The sequence below is a fragment of the Nerophis ophidion genome, linkage group LG16 (genome assembly GCF_033978795.1).
Source record: "Nerophis ophidion isolate RoL-2023_Sa linkage group LG16, RoL_Noph_v1.0, whole genome shotgun sequence".
Classification (NCBI taxonomy): Eukaryota; Metazoa; Chordata; class Actinopteri; order Syngnathiformes; family Syngnathidae; genus Nerophis; species Nerophis ophidion.
This window is the reverse complement of record NC_084626.1, coordinates 11,557,861-11,578,348: the sequence shown is the minus strand read 5'-3', so window position 1 is coordinate 11,578,348 and position 20,488 is coordinate 11,557,861. Positions and strand designations below refer to the sequence as shown.

Below are 20,488 nucleotides of genomic sequence, written 5' to 3'. Positions count from 1 at the left end.
GGAACAAAAATAAGAGCGCTGACAGGAAATAAAACAGAAAAAACTTGAACATAACCAACCTGTCAGTTACAATCCTGACACACTTACATCAGTACGACTTGCCTGAGTCGCTGGACAGGACAGATAGAAAAAAAAAAAAAAGATAATAAAAAATTGATTTTTGATTTATTTGAATTGACTAAGAATCGTTACAAATAAGCATCGCAAATAACCTGAATTTTTTTTTTGCCACCCCTAACACTTAGCTTTTGAGACCATGCACTGACAGGGTAATGTGGCCATAAACCAGGAAAGCCAGCAAAAACCGGTATGGCCTACACAAGGACGTGGTAAACTTCAAAAGTTATAACTTCAGGCACACTTGCACTATGCATTTTGGGAGGTTTTCATTGAAGGTCACATTTATTGCTTTTGTGGTTTTCAGGAGCTGCTTCTGATCATTTGGTTATTGTTTAAGGGGAGCTAATCTTACTCAATAAAAGTGATAAAGCCAATCCTTTTCTTAAATCTCATTCAATATTGAAAAGTAGAGTTGTGGCCAAGGCCAATTATTAGAGCGTGTTTATATTATTGCTTAACAAGTTAAAGTAGTTTAGGAACAAGTGCGCCCCCTAGAGGACATTTTGACTGCGAACAGAGCGACCTCAGTGATGTCTTTACATGAACTTTTTAATGATTTATTTTCAGTCAAGCAGACAGAAAATTGAAATACACATCATTCCCATCTATTGAAATACAAGACATGCAGTAGTTACACATGAATACACCCTTTTTAATACACTGCAAAAAAAAAACATGTTACGGTACACTACACACCATTCATTTTGTACATGTGCAAGTTCTCCACACATACATACATAATATACAATAGTGTGTGTGAGGTGTACAAGTCCATCAGAGCTGAAGACTCATGATATAAAATGAATATATCATGTAATTATAATAGATGTCAAACAGCAGCTGCCGTCTTCTCCTTGTAGGTGGCCATCATCTTCTTGATCTCTGCTATGGCCTTCCCTGGGTTCAGACCCTGTGAGGATGAACGACACACTGTAAGCGTCACGTTGAAGACATGAATTAAAACAACTAACCATGTTCTACACCGGTCAAATACTAGTTACATCACAGCACATGGTTATAGCACTCAAATATCCTGTTAATGGCATAAGTGCGTAGGGATCAGCAGTATAGATGCTTGTCAAAGATCTTCTATTAGACGGGAGCATTCTGCTCTTTCTAAGGACCTGTCGCAATAGTGCTAGTCAGAATTCTTCTATATGACATTAGTAATCTTTTTAAAGGGGAAATACACTTTTTTATTTTAGAACTTTTGCAAAATCATCATAAGAAACAAGAAGACATTTTCTTAATGCATTTCTAACTAAAAAAAAATAACGTAAATAAAAGCCAGCAGATGAGGAAAATGATCAAACTACATAAATAACATCTGGTAATTTGATTTTGATATTTTTTTTTTATCCTGATGGATTAAAAATGAACACCAATGACTGATTGATGAACATTATCACATAATTTATTCAGAAAGTATAAATAATGACAAATAAAGGTAGAAAACTATTAACAGCAACATGTAAGTGTAAAAAAAATAAAACAACAACATTATTATTTCTACAATTTCAGAATGTTCTTGTTCTATTTTTAAACAAAGAAAACAATCTGAAGTTGTCTTTATTTTTAAGTTATCGTGGCGTGATTTTATCAGCCCGGCCCACTTGGGAGTAGATTTTTCTCCATGTGGCCCCCCATTTAAAATGAGTTTGATACCCCTGCTCTAAATGACAGGCGCTTGCTGCTGTTTTCAAAGACCCAGTATATTCAAAGATCCTCTATATGACAGGAGCTCTGTGCGATTTTTGAAGGACCTACTACTCTTGTAGGGTGAGTCAAAAAACCTCTATTTTAAGAGCACTAGGCTATTTTCAACGATCTACTGCAAAAATGCTAGTCAAAGATGCTATATATGAAAAAAGCTCTGTGCTGTTTTTAGCTTAAAAAGTGAATTAAAAAGTTTTGAGGTAAACTGTAAAAGCAGTGTCTTAGCAGTCAGCTGGTGTTGGCTGTAGCTTACGTGTGTGAGGATGAAAGGACAGAAAATGGAGGTATTTTTTACTTTGGGACAAGTCTTGGTGCAGTTCATGATGGTGTGGCAGCGGTACAGAGAGAAGGGGTCCTGCAGCTTGGACAGACGCTCCTCCGTGAACTCGTCCCGCGAGTCGATCATCCAACGATACGCCTGGAGGAAAACAGGAAGCAGACACGTCGTTCACACGTTTGTCTTTTCTTTCTTTGCTTCCAGCACACAAACCTGCATGAGCACGGCAGGTCCCAGGTATTTGTCCCCGTTCCACCAGTAGCTGGGACAGCTGGTGCTGCAGCAGGCGCACAGGATGCACTCGTAAAGGCCGTCCTAAATAGGAAGTGGGGACATTCAGACGGTCAGGGGACGTGTTTCCGCGTGAACGCAGAAATAAAAGCAGCAACGTGCCAGTTTCTGTCGGTCCTCCACAGACTGCAAGTACTGCTCCTTGCCCTCCTGGGACTCGTCCTTCTTCTTCAGGTACGGCTCAATGGACTTGTACTGGGCGTAGAAGTTGCTCATGTCCTGTGGAGCAAAAGCATGTTTGGGACCTGAGGGTTGCTATAATATGCTGTGATGGATCATAAGTAGAGGAAAATAAAAAATCTTCATCTTCATCCACATACAATTCACACCAAAAAATATTACTTAACATTAGTTGCAGCCCTGGTTATTAAATGATGTGCGTCCCAAAGTCACAAGCCCTGGCGTCACTATAGACAGCGATTTTAAAGGCCTACTGAAACCCACTACTATCCACCACACAGTCTGATAGTTTATACATCAATGATGAAATATTAACATTGCAACACATGCCAATACGGCCTTTTTAGTTTACTAAATTGCAATTTTAAATTTCCCGGGAGTTTATTCTTGAAGACGTCGCGTAATGATGACGTGTACGCTTGACGTCACGGGCTGTTAGGAATATGAGCGCTGCAATTGCAATTTGTTCAATTAATATTGGAGGAGTCAAAGTAGAAAGATGGAGTTGGGAAGCTTTAGCCTTTAGCCACACAAACACACGGTGATTCCTTGTTTAAAATTCACACAGGTGAAACTTTACTATGAATCACAGCGGACATGGATCCCAACCCAATGTCAACCAGCTGATTTCAATGAGAAAATTGTGGTTAAAAAGTCGCTTCTTACCGGATATCAGCTGAGCTTGTGCCGCCCATACAGCTGCCGTCGACTTCCCTGAGACACTGGCGTCAACACCCGGACGTACACCTCCGACTAACAGGTACTGTTAAACTCACTAAAACACTAGCAACACAATAGAAAGATAAGGGATTTCCCAGAATTATCCTAGTAAATGTCTCTAAAAACATATGAATCGTCTCAATACAATCGCGATTTTTTTTCTTTTCTTCTTTTGAGTCCGTCGCTATCAATATCCTCAAACCCGAATCTTTCATCCTCGCTCAAATTAATGGGGAAATTGTCGTTTTCTCCGTCCGAATAGCTGTTTTTGTTGGAAGCTCCCATTAAAATCAATGTGAATATGTGAGGAGCCATCAACGGGTGACGTCATCGTCTGCGACTTCCAGTAGAGAAAGGCCTTTTCTCTTAGCACCGAAAGTTGCGAACTTTATCGTGGATGTTCTCTACTAAATCCTTTCAGCAAAAATATGGCAATATCACAAAATTATCAAGTATGACACATAGAATGGACCTGCAAACCCCGTTTAATTAAGAAAATCTCATTTCAGTGGGCCTTTAAACTTGACAAACAAGTCAATGGGGTTTTAAAATCGTGTTTTTATCATCTTCGTCTTTTAGCAAAGGTAAAACCGTTTTTATCTTTTAAGCTTTTTGAACAAGTCGTGCATGCTTTTATTTCAAGTCGCCTGGACTACTGCAATTAGCCAAAAAGCTCTCTCCCGGTTGCAGTTAGTCCAGAACGCGGCAGAACAACTTTAAACAGGGGCCAGGAAACGCCAGCATAAAACTCCAATTCTTCAGAGTTTGCACTGGGTCCCTGTTCATTCTACAATAGACTTTAAACCATTTGCTGTTTGTTTTTAAAGCTTTACATGGACTGGCACCTCAGTTTATCTTGGACATTTACACTCCAACACGCCCTCTGAGGTCCGAGGGTCAGTTCCAGCTCGTGGTGCCCAAGACCAGACTTAAAACCAGGGGAGACAGGGCCTTCTCTGTGTTCTGCCCTAAGCTCTAGAACACTCTGCTCCTCCATGTACCAACTGCTCCCACAGTGGAGTGTTTTAGGTCTCGCCCCCCTTTTTATTTTTTGGCTTTTAACACTACGTGAGTTTTGTGGTACTGTTGTCGTCAGTGTTTTTAAATTTTGATTTATATTTACTGTTTTGATTGATTTTACCCTTTAAAATAGTTTTTAATCTATTTATTTTTTATATCGGTTTTATATTTATTTATTTTTTGTTTTTATTCAGTCATTGGTGGAGCTAAGGATAATATTTGAATATTCCATCCATCCATCCATCATCTTCCGCTTATCCGAGGTCGGGTCGCGGGGGCAGCAGCCTAAGCAGGGAAGCCCAGACTTCCCTATCTCCAGCCACTTCGTCTAGCTCTTCCCGGGGGATCCCGAGGCGTTCCCAGGCCAGCCGGGAGACATAGTCTTCCCAACGTGTCCTGGGTCTTCCCCGTGGCCTCCTACCAGCTGGACGTGCCCTAAACACATCCCTAGGGAGGCGTTCGGGTGGCATCCTGACCAGATGCCCGAACCACCTCATCTGGCTCCTCTCGATGTGGAGGAGCAGCGGCTTTACTTTGAGTTCCTCCCGGATGGCAGAGCTTCCCACCCTATCTCTAAGGGAGAGCCCCGCCACCCGGCGGAGGAAACTCATTTCGGCCGCTTGTACCCGTGATCTTATCCTTTCGGTCATGACCCAAAGCTCATGACCATAGGTGAGGATGGGAATGTAGATCGACCGGTAAATTGAGAGCTTTGCCTTCCAGCTCAGGTCCTTCTTCACCACAACGGATCGATACAACGTCCGCATTACTGAAGACGCCGTACCGATCCGCCTGTCGATCTCACGATCCACTCTTCCCCCACTCGTGAACAAGACTCCTAGGTACTTGAACTCCTCCACTTGGGGCAGGGTCTCCTCCCCAACCCGTAGATGGCACTCCACCCGTTTCCGGGCGAGAACCATGGACTCAGACTTGGAGGTGCTGATTCTTATTCCGGTCGCTTCACACTCATTGACACTGACATTGAGTCCGAGTGGACCATGTTCCGAACCTCTATTGTCGAGGCGGCTGATTGGAGCTGTGGCCGCAAGATTGTTGGTGCCTGTCGTGGCGGTAATCCCAGAACCCGTTGGTGGACACCAGCAGTGAGGGATGCCGTCAAGCTGAAGAAGGAGTCCTATCGGGTTCTTTTGGCTCATAGGACTCCGGAGGCAGTGGACGGGTACCGACGGGCCAAGCGGTGTGCAGGTTTAGCGGTCGCGGAGGCAAAAACTCGGACATGGGAAGAGTTCGGGGAAGCCATGGAAAACGACTTCCGGACGGCTTCGAAGCGATTCTGGACCACCATACGCCGCCTCAGGAAGGGGAAGCAGTGCACTATCAACACCGTGTATGGTGTGGATGGTGTTCTGCTGACTTCGACTGCGGATGTTGTGGATCGGTGGAGGGAATACTTCGAAGACCTCCTCAATCCCACCAACACGTCTTCCTTTGAGGAAGTGGTGCCTGGGGAATCTGTAGTGGACTCTCCTATTTCTGGGGCTGAGGTCGCTGAGGTAGTTAAAAAGCTCCTCGGCGGCAAGGCCCCGGGGGTGGATGAGATCCGCCCGGAGTTCCTTAAGGCTCTGGATGCTGTGGGGCTGTCTTGGTTGACAAGACTCTGCAGCATCGCGTGGAAATCGGGGGCGGTACGTCTGGATTGGCAGACCGGGGTGGTGGTCCCTCTCTTTAAGAAGGGGGACCGGAGGGTGTGTTCCAACTATCGTGGGATCACACTCCTCAGCCTTCCCGGTAAAGTTTATTCAGGTGTACTGGAGAGGAGGCTTCGCCGGATAGTCGAACCTCGGATTCAGGAGGAACAGTGTGGTTTTCGTCCTGATCGTGGAACTGTGGACCAGCTCTATACTCTCGGCAGGGTTTTTGAGGGTGCATGGGAGTTTGCCCAACCAGTCTACATGTGCTTTGTGGACTTGGAGAAGGCATTCGACCGTGTCCCTCGGGAAGTCCTGTGGGGAGTGCTCAGAGAGTATGGGGTACCGGACTGTCTTATTGTGGCAGTCCGCTCCCTGTACGATCAGTGTCAGAGCTTGGTCCGCATTGCTGGCAGTAAGTCGGACACGTTTCCAGTGAGGGTTGGACTCCGCCAAGGCTGTCCTTTGTCACCGATTCTGTTCATAACTTTTATGGACAGAATTTCTAGGCGCAGCCAAGGCGTTGAGGGGATCCGGTTTGGTGGCCACGGGATTAGGTCTCTGCTTTTTGCAGATGATGTGGTCCTGATGGCTTCATCTGACCGGGATCTTCAGCTCTCACTGGATTGGTTCGCAGCCGAGTGTGAAGCGACCGGAATATTTGAATATTGTTTTTAATATTGTTGTGCAGCACTTTGGAAACATTTTTGTTGTTTCCATCTATCCATTTTCTACCGCTTATTCTCTTTGGGGTCGCGGGGGGCGCTGGTGCCTATCTCAGCTACAATCGGGCAGAAGGCGGTGTACACCCTGAACAAGTCGCCACCTCGTTGCAGATTTTTGTTGTTTAAATGTGCTATATAAATAAAGTGGATTATATTGGATTAGTTTGCATACCTACAGTTGTTCTCTGTTTGACTAATTGCACTTGATCAAACCTTTTCTCATCGCAAAAAGCCGCTGCCTGACCAGGGCTCAGAAAATATGTAGAGACTCCTCCCACCCCCATCAAGGACTGTTTACACTGCTGGAATCTAGAAAGAAGTTTTGCAGCCTGCGTAACAGAACCTCCAGTTTCTGTAACAGCTTCTGCCCTCAGGCCATCGGACTCTTGAACACATCATAATAATCTCCTCAATTTCCCCCAAAAACTGATTAACTGGCTGGAATATAAGGACAATAAAACATACATCCATAAACGTGGATGCATATGAAAAAGTGCAATATATTTATCTGTACAGTAATCTATTTATATTTGCACCTTACTGATCTTTTATCCTGCATTACAACAAGCTAATGCAATGAAATGTTGTTCTTATCTGTACTGTAAAGTTCACATTTGAATGACAATAATAGGAAGTCTCGGTCTTTTCTAACGTTCCCTACTACAAAACTATTATATGTCTGATTCCTGCTAACAACAGGTCAGTATCGGTATCAGCAATACTGAAGACTCCAATATAAGCATTATATCCAAAGTGAAAAAGTTGAATCCGGACACTCCTAGTTTTTACATGCTTGTTTTAACAGTTACTTCTTCTTACGCTTGTAAGACTAAAATGTTACTTAAAACATGCAGTTAATACATGATGGCAACAGTTAGATTTCTACACAAGTTGGATGTTCTTTTGCAGCATCAAGCTAATTTCTAAGCGTCTGCATGAAACGTGGAAGCAGTTGAGATGCTCCTTATTCCTCTAAACACGACTTTGTAAAAAAAAAAGCAGACGTGACTCACCGGCACCAGGTCTTTGACCACATACATGTGTGGAAGCGGGTAGATCTTGGTGGCTTTGCTGGTGTTTGTGTCAATCTTGTTGAGGCAGGCCAAAGTGTTTCCACCGTTGATGTTCATGGCGCAGGATCCACAAATCCCTGCGTGTGGTTGACGCGACACAAAGAGAAGGTCATGAGTAATTTGGCTCTGATGTAAAACTCAAGACCTTCAGTGTACCTTCTCTGCAGGAGCGGCGGAAAGTCAGTGTGGGGTCCATCTCATTTTTGATCTTAATCAGGGCATCGAGGACCATTGGACCACATCTGCAGAAGGGAAATGTTATGATGTAAGACAGGGGTGCCCGTGGGCCATATTAGGCCTGCTGAGTCATTTTGTCTGGCGCGCTAAAGGGTGGCTTCCCAAAAATTCATACTAACACAAAATCCTCTGGACTCACACAACCATTGATTGCATGTCCACAAGGCTAACAAGTTGCCATATATCAAATGTAATGATTTCCACTACCTTATAAAATGCCAGTATGTGTGGTGTTCAGGCCTGTGGGACCCGTTTTCATTTTTTATTAAAAGAAAAACAATTAATTAATTTTGCAAACTGAGACTCACTGACTTTGGCTCATTTTCTGTGAAGAACATATATCACAATACATATTTAATGACCACACACCATACACATTTCTATTACATATAAGATGTCTGGGCTAATAGAAGTGTGGAAATTGATGTTCTGTGTAACACACACGTACACGCACACACGAACACAGCAGGCCTAGACAGGAAGAAGACAGAGTGTAGGTACACAGAACATTAAAGGGTCAAATGTGGGAGAAAATGAGAGCAGACGGTGTTGACAAACAATGTTGCAACCTTGTGTGGGAACCGCAGGTGCAGAAACACAAAAGAAGAATCCCCGTGGGATGCAGAAACTGAAATTGTCCATGCAACGTTCGTATTGTTGTTACTAAGTCAGCGTTCGTGGGTCTGATGGACCCGTTGCATTTTGTGCCCTTTAATGCCTCACAGCTGCACAATAAGTGAATAGTTTAAAGTTTGTGTAATGTTCATATTGTTGTTACTCAGCCAGTGTTTGTGGGTCTGATGGACCCGTTGCATTTTGTGGCTTTTAATGCCTCACAATAAAACACTTTTAATGTTAAAATACTGAACAGATGTTTACCTAATAAACATCTGTTCAGTATTTTAACAAAAAGTGTTTGAATTGTTTGTACATTTAAAGGGGAACTGCACTTTTTTTTATTTATTTTGCCAATCATTGATAATGATATGAGAGATAAGGAGACAAAAGTTTTTTTCTCTCCGCTTTCTAACCAAAAAAAGTGTCTTGTTTTAGGTGGCTAGCAATGCAGGTAATGAGAGCAATCAATTCTACTTCTATATTACTTTAGAAGTGCATTCAAAAATCGTCGACAATACTTAATTTACGTTCCATAATCCGTGTAATACACAAGCTGTAGCGACATTGTTTTTGGAAGAGTGAACATTGAGAAACAATTTTTCTTTCGTAGTAACACATCAGCGTGCTATGGTATTAGCCGTAAACTACGGCAAGAGATAAGATAGCTTCTACAACAACACGAAACGCATTTGAGTTTGTAGTGCACAACACTGCGATACAACACCAATTTGTAGGGACTGAAAAACGTGATCATATTACAGTATTTGTAAAGTATTAGCTCACATTTTATGTTTTGTTTGTACACAGCTGAGCTAGCCAGACAGCATATTTGCTGTTGTTATAATATAACGCAGAAGCGATTGCAAGAGGATTGAAAGAGCAGATGAACGATAAGAATTGGAAAATAGAAACCCTGCCTGAGCAATCTGTGCTAAAACTCCATGAAACTGGTGTTTACGTGACAAACTACTTGTAAAAATTCAGAGTGTAAAAAGACAAAAGCCAAGAGAAACTTTCATGCTTTAAGTTAGCAGTGTTCACGATAATATTTGTCTTTTATCTTACTTTAGCCACCATTTCACTTCTGAGATGGAACACGAGGAATATAGAAATACAATATCGACTTGTCCAGGTTGCACCCCGCCTTCCGCCCGGGTGCAGCTGGGATAGGCTCCAACACACTCGCCACTCCGAGAGAGACAAGTGGTAGGAAATGGATGGATGGATGTTGGCCCAAAAATAAGATTGGCGTTTTTTTCCCCACATGAAACCCAGTAGGTGGTTGCCAAATAGTTTCACGTAATAGAAAACAAATAAAAAACTTCCATCCATTTTCTACCGCTTGTCTCTCTATACTGACCTGAATGTAAGTAAAAAAATCTGAAAAAGATGGGTCGTCTTATATTCGGGGGCTAAAGGTTTATGCAGGTGGCGTCAAATAGCTCTAGAGGTTTATTCATGGAAATCAGAAATTGGTGCCAAGTTATGTACATATTTAAAAACAATTTACCCCATTCAAATATAAAAACTATACGATACTGACACGAATACAAGACAGTGCTTTCCTTTAGAAGAGTTAAATAAAAGATGGCCTGTCTTATATTCACGGTGAATATAGAGTACAATAAAAATACCATATTGACTTGATTACAAAATGTTATTCTTCCCCAGAACACCTATTGTGTTGTCTTCTTATATTTGAGCCGGTGGTGCCAAATTAGCTCATATTTACAAACGATTTCACCCAATAGAAAACAATAAATACCATATTGATGCAAATATAAGTCTGTATTCTAAAAGAGACGTGTCGTCTTATGTTTGAGATCTACAGATTTATACATGTAGTGTCAAATTTGTTCATATTTAGGAATAATTTCCCCATACAAAATGACATAAAATAATGACATTTTCCCCACAGAAAACAAATATTGTGTCGTCGCATATTTGTGGCACCAAATTGGTTCATATTTAGCAACAATTTTCTCCATATAAAAAAATGCAGTACTGACTCAAATGTAAAACATTATTTTCCCACAGAAGACTGAGCAAGTGTCACAGGCTCATCTCAGCCAAGTGACGTCACTTACGTGTTTAGGTCGATCTCAAAGGTCTGCATGCGAGGTTTGTCTCCAGGAGTGTCCGGGTCCCATCTGTACACCTGGAACTTCTTAATCCTGGGTTGTGCTGCTGGAGCAGCTGCTGTCTGCGCATACCGTACTGCCTGCCACAACATAAAACAACAGTCAGTCAAATTACTACAATAAACAAACTTTGGCAAATAGTAACCAACTTCCATGTACGGTATGGAAAACAAAAGGTATAGGCCAGATATATACAAGTATTTGGTGGAGTCGCTGAGTACACACGAAGTAAATCGTACAGGCATAAAAGTCAATGTATAATTACGTCACCTTCAGTCATGTACAGAGTATAAAATTAAAGTTAAGTTAAGTTAAGTTAAAGTTAAAGTACCAATGATTGTCACACACACACTCTAGGTGTGGCGAAATTGTTCTCTGCATTTGACTCATCACCCCTGATCACCCCCTGGGAGGTGAGGGGAGCAGTGGGCAGCAGCGGTGGTCACGCCCGGGAATCATTTTTGGTGATTTAACCCCCAATTCCAACCCTTAATGCTGAGTGCCAAGCAGCGAGGTAATCGGTCCCATTTTTATAGGGTAAAATGCAATGACATAGACTCAAAAGTTTTGTGCGCTGAAATGATTTCAATGCAAAAAACCTTTTCAATGCACTCCAGCCAAAGAGAAAGACGAAAGATGGATTTGTACAAGGCCTGGGTCAAAAAGGCCGAAACGTCCTCACAGTCAACTATACTTGCATGGCAGGATGAGTTTGGTCATTTATACAGTAATGTTATAATTTGCTGTCTTCTTAGCTACACCTTTATTGATAATATTGCAACCAGCTTACTGTACATACATATTTTGTCATATATTGGCAACACTAAATTGGCCCTAGTGTGTGAATGTGAGTGTGAATGTTGTCGTCTATCTGTATTGGCCCTGTGATGAGGTGGCGAATTGTCCAGGGTGTACCCCGCCTTCCACCCGAATGCAGCTTTGATAGGCTCCAGCACCCCACATCACCCCAAGGGGGACAAGCTGTAGGAAATGGATGGATGGATATTGGAATGCAGCTGAGGCTATGTATACACTAAGACGGATAACCCCTTAAATAAATTTAGCCTAAGCCCCGTTTTAGCCACACTAAAGTATTGTTTAAGGTCCCCCTCCTCTGACAATTTTTTACATGGGTAAGTGCGCCTGGTAGTTCTTGAATCTCCAGCTCTTAGCTTTGTATGGACTCATTGATCGTTTACAAACTGAGTTCAGAGAGGAAGTGATGCCAGAAAGACCGCGCCCCACATAGGATGTGACGTCAGAAGGAACGCGCCACAGCTAGCTTCATAATAAAGTGGTTTCGTAACTCGGAGCTAACCACTTGAAATATGGAGGCTAGTCATCCAGACATGCCCGTGTTTCTCATTCTTCTACATGTAAAGACGCTTGTGGAAATCACACATGAATACCTTAAGAGGAAGGGATTGCAGCTATTTGGGATACAACACTTGTCAGACGACAAGAGAACTTTCCAATGTCCAAGGCAGCTGTGATGCTACTTAGCGAAAAACTTTGTCCATTTGTCGAAGGAGAGACAACGATAATGCGGGCTCCTTTGGATGTGATAAAAAAGGTAGCGTGTGCTTTGTATTACCTGGCCGTCGAGGGAAAACTACGGAAAACATCGAATGCATTTGTACTGGCAAAGCAGACTGTATCAGTTATTGTCCGCCATGTATGTCGCGGACTCAACGTATAGGTCCAGAGTATATAAAGTCACCAACAACGAATGGACAATGAAGGTGAAGGCAAACGAGTGAGGAGTGTCCGGACAAGATATCTAAATCCCTAGTTTGATTGATGTAAAATGATCTTTATCACATTGTTTACGTGTCTAATAAAGATTATATTATGATGGCTAAGGTGTGATTCAGTACAATAAGGCCCCACATCACACAGTATTCCAGGTAATTGAAATACAACACAGGATATTGTTGAGAAGTTACATTTAAGAAGTTGCACACAAAGCAACAATGGAAGTGACTATGACGTGCGCATTTTCTGTGCATGCGTATTAGGTTGCGTTGGGCCGGCGGACGGAGGGGGTCTTAAACGATGGCATTGTTGTGTGTGTGGACACGGATAAGGTTAGGTGGGATTTACCCTGAGATAGGCTCCAGCCCCCCATGCGATCCCGAAAGGGACAAGCGGTAGAAATGGATTGATACTGGCTTTTGAATTTACATTTTTCTGGGGGGAAAATAGCTGAAATGATTAACATTGGTCTCAACATTAGACATTAAAATCCCTTCTGATTTACATGTTTCACTGCTTGATATGCTTTGGTGTGTATACAAATACATTATGGTAATGTAACAAACAGCTCAGTGTGTCCCAAGTTACCAGAGAATGTTAGGTAAGGAGGAGGAGTTTTGTCCCACCAGAGTTGCCATAGGGCTGTGACGTAAGAGGTCTATAAAGGTGGGTTGAAGAAGGTGTAAAAGAGAGAACATTAAAGAAGTGGTGGAGACCGGACCTTCTCTCATGACTCCTCTTTATTATTTTATTGTATAAGTACACAGAATATGCGAACCCAGGACACTCGGTTACATTGGTGGCAGCGGTGGGATTTTAGCTGTTGTGTTGAAAAAAAGCAGAAGAAAGCGTTACACAGGACACATGAGTTTCCAGTTAGCTGCACGTGTATAGTTAGCTGCTAAGGTTCTTGGCTATTTTGCGGACACGTGGTGTGGTGATGAGGACCCAAGGCGCTGTTTGACAGACACTCACACGGCATGAATGTCAAAAATTTACTTTTTTTAACCGCTCCCTTCACCAGCGACAGGAGCCAAAGTTTCTCAGCTGGTGCGAGGCAGTTGGAAGTAGCCGTTAGCGCGACGGCAGGAGCCGGCCGCAGCTGCAATGAGGAGCTGGTGAGAAGTCTCTTGACTCGTCATAGTAAGTCAACTTTTCTGCTGTGGAACGGCCTTCTGGGTGGGACTAAATAAGATTATGCTGCAGTTGAAGAGAGACTGGGGGCAGCTTTTGGACAGAGACAATTGATGGACCGCTTCGGGGCCAGCCTATCGGCGCGTGTGCGCGCTCCATAGGAGGTGTTTGCTGCGGACTTGAGCCGGCTGGTTACGCAGGCATTCCCGGCAATCTTACTACTGGCCCTTCATGCTGAGAGACATCCGACGGTGGTGTGAGCAATGCTGAGCGTGCCCATAACGTCCCCGTGGGCGGGTCCCAGATTTGTCGCCCCTTCCAGAGGGTTGTCATGGACATTCTAAATGTGGCCCAGAAGTTCCCATGGGGGACATGGGGCCCCAGGGTGTTTCCCCTTCCAGTTGCTTAAAATACAATAAAAAAAGGACATGCATCACTACCTATAACCCCTTCAGGAAGAGTATTTACTTCAGGAAGAGTATTTACTTCAGGAAGAGTATAACCCCGGTGGAGCCCATCAAGATCCAGGGCCGGGAGGTGGCAGTGGTGGGGCAATAAAAGTACCTGGGAGTTCATTTGAACAGCAGGACAAATGCAATGCTGTTTACAAGAAGTGAAGGGAATGAGCAGACTCTTTTTCCTGTGGAAGCTTAGGTCCTTTAATGTGTGCAGCAAGCCTTTGGAGATCTTATATCAGTCTGTTGTGGCCAGTGCCCTGCATTTCGCTGTGGTTTGTTGGGGGAGCAGCACCAGCAAAAGGGACTCAAACCGGATTGATAAACTGATCCGGAAAGGGGGCCAAACTATTGGCTCGCAGTTGGAGGCGTTTGTATCCGTGAGGGACAGGAGGACACTGGAAAAACTGCTGGCCATCATGGACAATTCTGCCCACCCACTCCACCGGACAATTGAGGGACAGTGGAGTTCATACTCCAACGGGCTCCTTCAGCTTCCTTCCCGCACTGTGCGATTCAAAAACTCCTTCATTCTACACTCCATCCAGCTGTATAATCACTCTCCATACAGCAACAGATAATATCCGTCTATTACCTGACACCTTCTATGTCAGCTACTTCTCTTCGTTTTTAATGTGTATATTCTATTTTCTGCTGGACTAACTATCTTTTTTATGCTGGGGCTGCCAAATATACTGTGATAGTGTACATAGCAATTGGTATATATTGTATATATGTTATAGACATATTATATCTGTATATATAATATACTGTACACATATCATATTCACAGATATGTTATATTTTACATTGCTATACTTAGTCTATTTATACCTGCTTTGTCCTTTCCATCCTTACACTTTCCATCATTGTAACTATGCTACTGTGTTGAACAATTTCCCTTGTGGATCATTAAAGTTTGTCTAAGTCTAAGTCTGATGGCATGATGGAGCGTCATAATCGGACTATCTCGCAGGGGGTGACTGGGGTAACCTGCGCTCAATCGAACTATCTTGCTCGGGGCGACCTCCTTCGCATAATCAAACTATCTCACAGGGGGTGATTGGAGCGACCTCCTTTTGCATCTGCAAGTTTTTGCATGTTTTGAGGGGCCAATGAGCTAGCCTATGCAATAAAGCGGGTCCGAATGTACGCTTTCTTCTTTTTTTTTCAACACAGAAGTTAAAATCCCACCGCTGCCACCAATGTAGCATAGTGTCCTAGGTTCGCATATTCTGTGTACTTATATAATAAAATAATAAAGGGGAGTCATTAGAGTAGGTCCGGTCTCCACCACTTCTTTAAAGCCCTACTGAAACCCACTACTACCACAGTCTGATAGTTTATATATCAATGATGAAATATTAACATTGCAACACATGCCAATACGTCCGGTTTAGTTTACTAAATTAAAATTTTAAATTTCCCGTGGAGTTTCTTGTTGAAAACGTCGCGGAAAGATGACGCGTATGATGACACGTATGATGACACGTATGATGACGCGTGTTTGTGACGTCTCGGGTTGAAGGGGACATACTAGCCCAGCACCACACATGGCTAAAAGTCGTCTCTTTTCATCGCATAATTACACAGTAATTTAGACATCTGTGTTGCTGGATCTTTTGCAATTTGTTCAATTAAAAATGGAGACTATAAAGAATAATGCTGTTGGTGGAAAGCGGTGGATTGCAGCTGCCTTTAGCACCGAAACACAGCCTGTGTTTCTTTGTTTGTTGTAAAGCTTTAACACGGAGCGGTCAAGCGAACATGTTTCTCTACGTCAACCAGCAAGTTTTTGGATGGGAAAATTGTGATATTGAGTCGGCTCTTACCGGAGACTTCAGTGGATTATGCAACTTCCTCCTCCAGCTCAAAAAGGCAGCAGTGATCTTGGCTCCTCCATTGGCTTCTCTGAGAGACACTGGCGTTCACTGCAGCCATCCGACTTTCAGGTATGACTTTACAATCTCACTAAAACACTATTAAAACAATAAGGAGATAAGGGATCTTCCAGAATTATCCTAGTAAATGTGTCTAATTACATCTGAAACGGTCCCACTGCCGCCGCTTTTTTTTTTTTGTGCTTCACTCTAGGGCTGGGTGATATTGCCTTTTATTAATATCGCGATATTTTTATGCCATATTGCGATATACGATATATATTACGATATTTTGCCTTGGCCTTGAATGAACACTTGATACATATAATCACAGCAGTATGATGATTTTATGTGTCTACATTAAAACATTCTTTTCATACTGCATTAATATATGCTCATTTTAAACTTTCATGCAGAGAGGTAAATCACAACTAAGTCAATTGACCAAAACTGTATTTATTAAATACTCTTCATTCTCTCACAGGTGACTTTTTAAATGAAAGAACAAATTAATAGTTTTGCTACCTTTTTGTAGTAAGACTTCGGCTGCATACTTTGCATTGATTGATTGATACTTTTATTAGTGGATTGCACAGTACAGTACATATTCCGTACAATTGACCACTAAATGGTAACACCCGAATACGTTTTTCAACGTGTTTAAGTCGGGGTCCACATTGATCAATTCATGGTACAAATATATACTATCAGCATAATACAGTCATCACACAGGTAGGGTTGAGAATCGAATATCGAGTATTGATTGGAACCGGGACTAACTTTTCGATTCTCCCGGAATCGTTCAAAAGTTTATATTTCGATTCCTAGTTTCGATACCCAGTCCGCCGACCGGAAAAAAATAATAAGTCCGCCGACCCAGAAGAAGAAGCCGCTGAACACCAACGAAGAAGCGCCCACCGCCGGAAGTGTTAGCATAGCCGAGCGAGTCAGTCAAGCATGGATTGCGGGCGTCGGCGGTCGAAAGTGTGGCTTTATTTTACTTAAAAAAATGAAATATCGGCAAAATGTAACACGTGTGACAGGACTGTTTCGTGCTCAGGAGGGTGCACCTCGAACATGATGAAGCACCTCCGAGTTCATGGAGTACAAATAAATGCGTGTCCCGTCATCGACAGGAGACACTATCTGTCCAGAACGCTCACGCATCCTGCCTGAGAAGGCGGATATGGTCATTTTCTTAAACAAGAACTGTCTCTGATTTTATACTGTACCTGCTGCTAATCTGGACTGGGTTTTGCAAGATGTTTTTTATTGTTTATTTGCTTTTCTGCACCAGGTTAGCCCATCAGTGGGAGCACGGTAACATGTTTAAGTACCTGCAGCATCATACACTTGTGTGTGTAAATGTATTTTCATGAGGTTTCCTGCAGCATCATACACTTGTGTAAATGTGTTTTCATGAGGTTTTCAAAAATAAAGCTCTCTTGAGGAAAGTGTGAAAATCTATTCATAATTTATAATACTTATATTCAAGTTCATAGATTTGATATTTATATTCAAGTCGAAAACAGCCCTGGGAGGAATTTATAGTAAAGTTCATAAAAAAGTTAATAGAATTAAAATTGATGGAGAATGTCAGACTATTTCATTCAGAAAGACTGTAGGTTAGCTAGCTCATTTAAAATATCCAAAACTTTTTTTTTGACCCTGCCTTTTTTTTTTTTTTTTTAAAGAAAGAATCGGAATTGAGAATCATCAGGAATCGGAATCGAAACAAGGAATCGGAATCGAAACAAGGAATCGGAATCATTCGAATTCAAACGATACCCAACCCTACACACAGGTTAATCATCATAGTATATACATTGAACAGGATATTGCTGTTGTCTGCTGAATATCTTCCCACTTGGAGCCAAACCACCGCCAGATGATGGACCCCCTGCTCTTTATGTTGGGCATTTATTGTTCTTCCTCCATTTGTGATAAGTTTCGCACCATCTCTCCCTTGTATTGTCACAAGCTCCACTCGCTCGACCTGGCTCAGCAAAAGTTAGCCATGCTGCTACCTCTCTGATCGGCGAGAGCTATGACGCTAGACTCGCGAGAGTATGTGATGTATGTAAGAAGGCGGGCTTGTTTTCCGTATCTGTCAGAAGGAGAAACGATGATGAGTGAGAAACGCCTGTTGTGTAATGCCGGCAGCTAAATGCAACTCGACCTGGCGAGAGCATATGACGTAGACGCTCGACAGTATGTGACATATGTAAGAAGGCGGGTTTATTTTATGTCTCCGTGAGAAGGACAGACGAGAAGGAGTGAGAAACGCCAGTAATATAATATATAATGCACGCAGCTTAAAGCAACGGTGTGAGAACAAATAATCTTTGTATAATGATTGTATACTAGTTTTAATCGATGAATATTACAACATAGTCATTTTCTATATCGCACAGAGACAAACCTGCGATATATCGTATATATCGATATATCGCCCAGCCCTGCTTCACTCTAACTTTCCTCATCCACAAATCTTTCATCCTTGCTCAAATTAATGGGGAAATTGTCGCTTTCTTGGTCCAAATAGCTCTTGCTGCTGGAGGCTCACATTATAAACAATGTGAGGATGTGAAGAGCCCTCACACCAGTGACGTCACGCGCACATTGTCTGCTACTTCCGGTAAAGGCAAGGCTTTTTTTATTAGGGACCAAAAGTTGCGAACTTTATCGTCGATGTTCTCTACTAAATCCTTTCAGCAAAAATATGGCAATATTGCGAAATGATCATGTATGACACATAGAATGGAACTGCTATCCCCGTTTAAATAAGAAAATCTCATTTTAGTCGGCTTTTAAAGGCCTACTGAAACCCACGACTACCCACCACGCAGTCTGATAGTTTATATATCAATTATGAAATATTAACACTGCAACACATGCCAAACGGCCTTTTTAGTTTACTAAATTGCAATTTTAACTTTCCCGGGAGTTTCTTCTTGAAAACGTCGCGTAATGATGACGTGTACTTGTGACATCACCGGCTGTTAGGAAATATTAGCGCTGCACACACGCACAGCTAAAAGTCGTCTGCTTTAACCGCATAATTACACAGTATTTTGGAGATCTGTGTTGCTGAATCTTTTGCAATTTGTTCAATTAATATTAGAGAAGTCAAAGTAGAAAGATGGAGTTGGGAAGCTTTAGCCTTTAGCCACACAAACACACGGTGATTCCTTGTTTAAAATTCCCGGAGGTGAAACTTTACTATGGATCAGAGCGGTCAAGCGAACATGGTTCCCGACCGAATGTCAACCAGCAGGTTTCGGGGAGAAAATTGTGGTAAAAAGTCGCTTCTTACCGGAGATCAGCTGAGCTTGCCCCGTCGTCCATAAAGCTGCCGTCGACTTCCCTGAGACATTGGTGTCAAGACACCCGTGGACACACAACTCCGGATATCAGGTACTGTTAAACTCACTAAAACACTAGCAACACAATAGTAAGATAAGGGATTTCTCAGAATTATCCGAGTAAATGTATCTAAAAACATCTGAATCCGTCCCAATGCAATCGCCTTTTTTTTTTTTACTAGTTTTTTGTTGTTGTTTTTTTCTAGTCCGTCGCTATCAATATCCTCAAACACAAATCTTTCATCCTCGCTCAAATTAATTGGGAAATTGTCGTTTTCTTGGTCCGAATAGCTTTTTGTTGGAGGCTCCCATTATAAACAATGTGAATATGTTCGGAGCCATCAACATGTGACGTCATCGTCTGCGATTTCCGGTAGAGGCAAAGCTTTTCTGTTAGCACAGACAGTTGCGAACTTTATTGTGGATGTTCTTTACTAAATCCTTTCAGCAAAAATATGGCAATATCGCGAAATGATCAAGTATGACACATAGAATGGACCTGCTATCCCCGTTTAAATAAGAAAATCTCATTTCAGTAGGCCTTTAATGTTCTCTCTTTAACACCTACTTACACAACCCACCTTTATGGACCTCTTACGTCACAGCCCTACGGCAAATCTGAAGGGGCAAAACTCCTCGTCCTTACCTAACATTATCTGGTAACTTGGGACACACTGTACTGTTTGTTACAGTAACAATTCCACGTATAACATGCATGTTTTAGCCAAAGAAAATAAAAAACAAGTGCTAAAACATTAAACATAATTATGAACACCTTGCTAGTTAGCTAAATGCTAACCTAGCAGGCTGAATACGTAATCGGTATTCCACAGTACAGACTGCCAAAGTTACACAAACACATGGCGACATAATCATCTTGCTTTAAAGTCCCATGATAGTCGAGTTGTCAATATTCAACATACCACAAGGCCAAATGAGGAGCGGAGTGCCAAAACACCGCAGCGGCTCAAGGACGACAGGCAAGCTCCGGACATGTTTGTTGCCTTTTTTTTTTTTTTTTTCTACTCTTGACCTCCACTTCCGCCCTGTCTGTCCCAGCATCCACCGCGGCGAGGTAGCAGCAGTGAAGGAAGCGCTTGTTTTGTTTAACAGCATCTCAAAAAGGTGC

The 20,488-nt window shown here is 42.4% G+C and overlaps 1 protein-coding gene across 1 annotated transcript; it reads right to left on the bottom strand.

Moving 5' to 3' along the window:
* Nucleotides 1-651: 651 nt before the first annotated feature.
* Nucleotides 652-20,444, bottom strand: sdhb (succinate dehydrogenase complex, subunit B, iron sulfur (Ip)). Its single transcript, XM_061874230.1, has 8 exons — nt 20,283-20,444; nt 10,717-10,850; nt 7,931-8,016; nt 7,715-7,851; nt 2,507-2,623; nt 2,327-2,428; nt 2,132-2,254; nt 652-1,030 (listed from the first exon to the last, which is right to left on the bottom strand). Exons 1-8 carry the CDS (start codon nt 20,352-20,354, stop codon nt 950-952), a joined length of 852 nt encoding a protein of 283 aa, XP_061730214.1. The 5' UTR covers nt 20,355-20,444; the 3' UTR covers nt 652-949.
* Between the last annotated feature and the right edge of the window lie 44 nt (nt 20,445-20,488).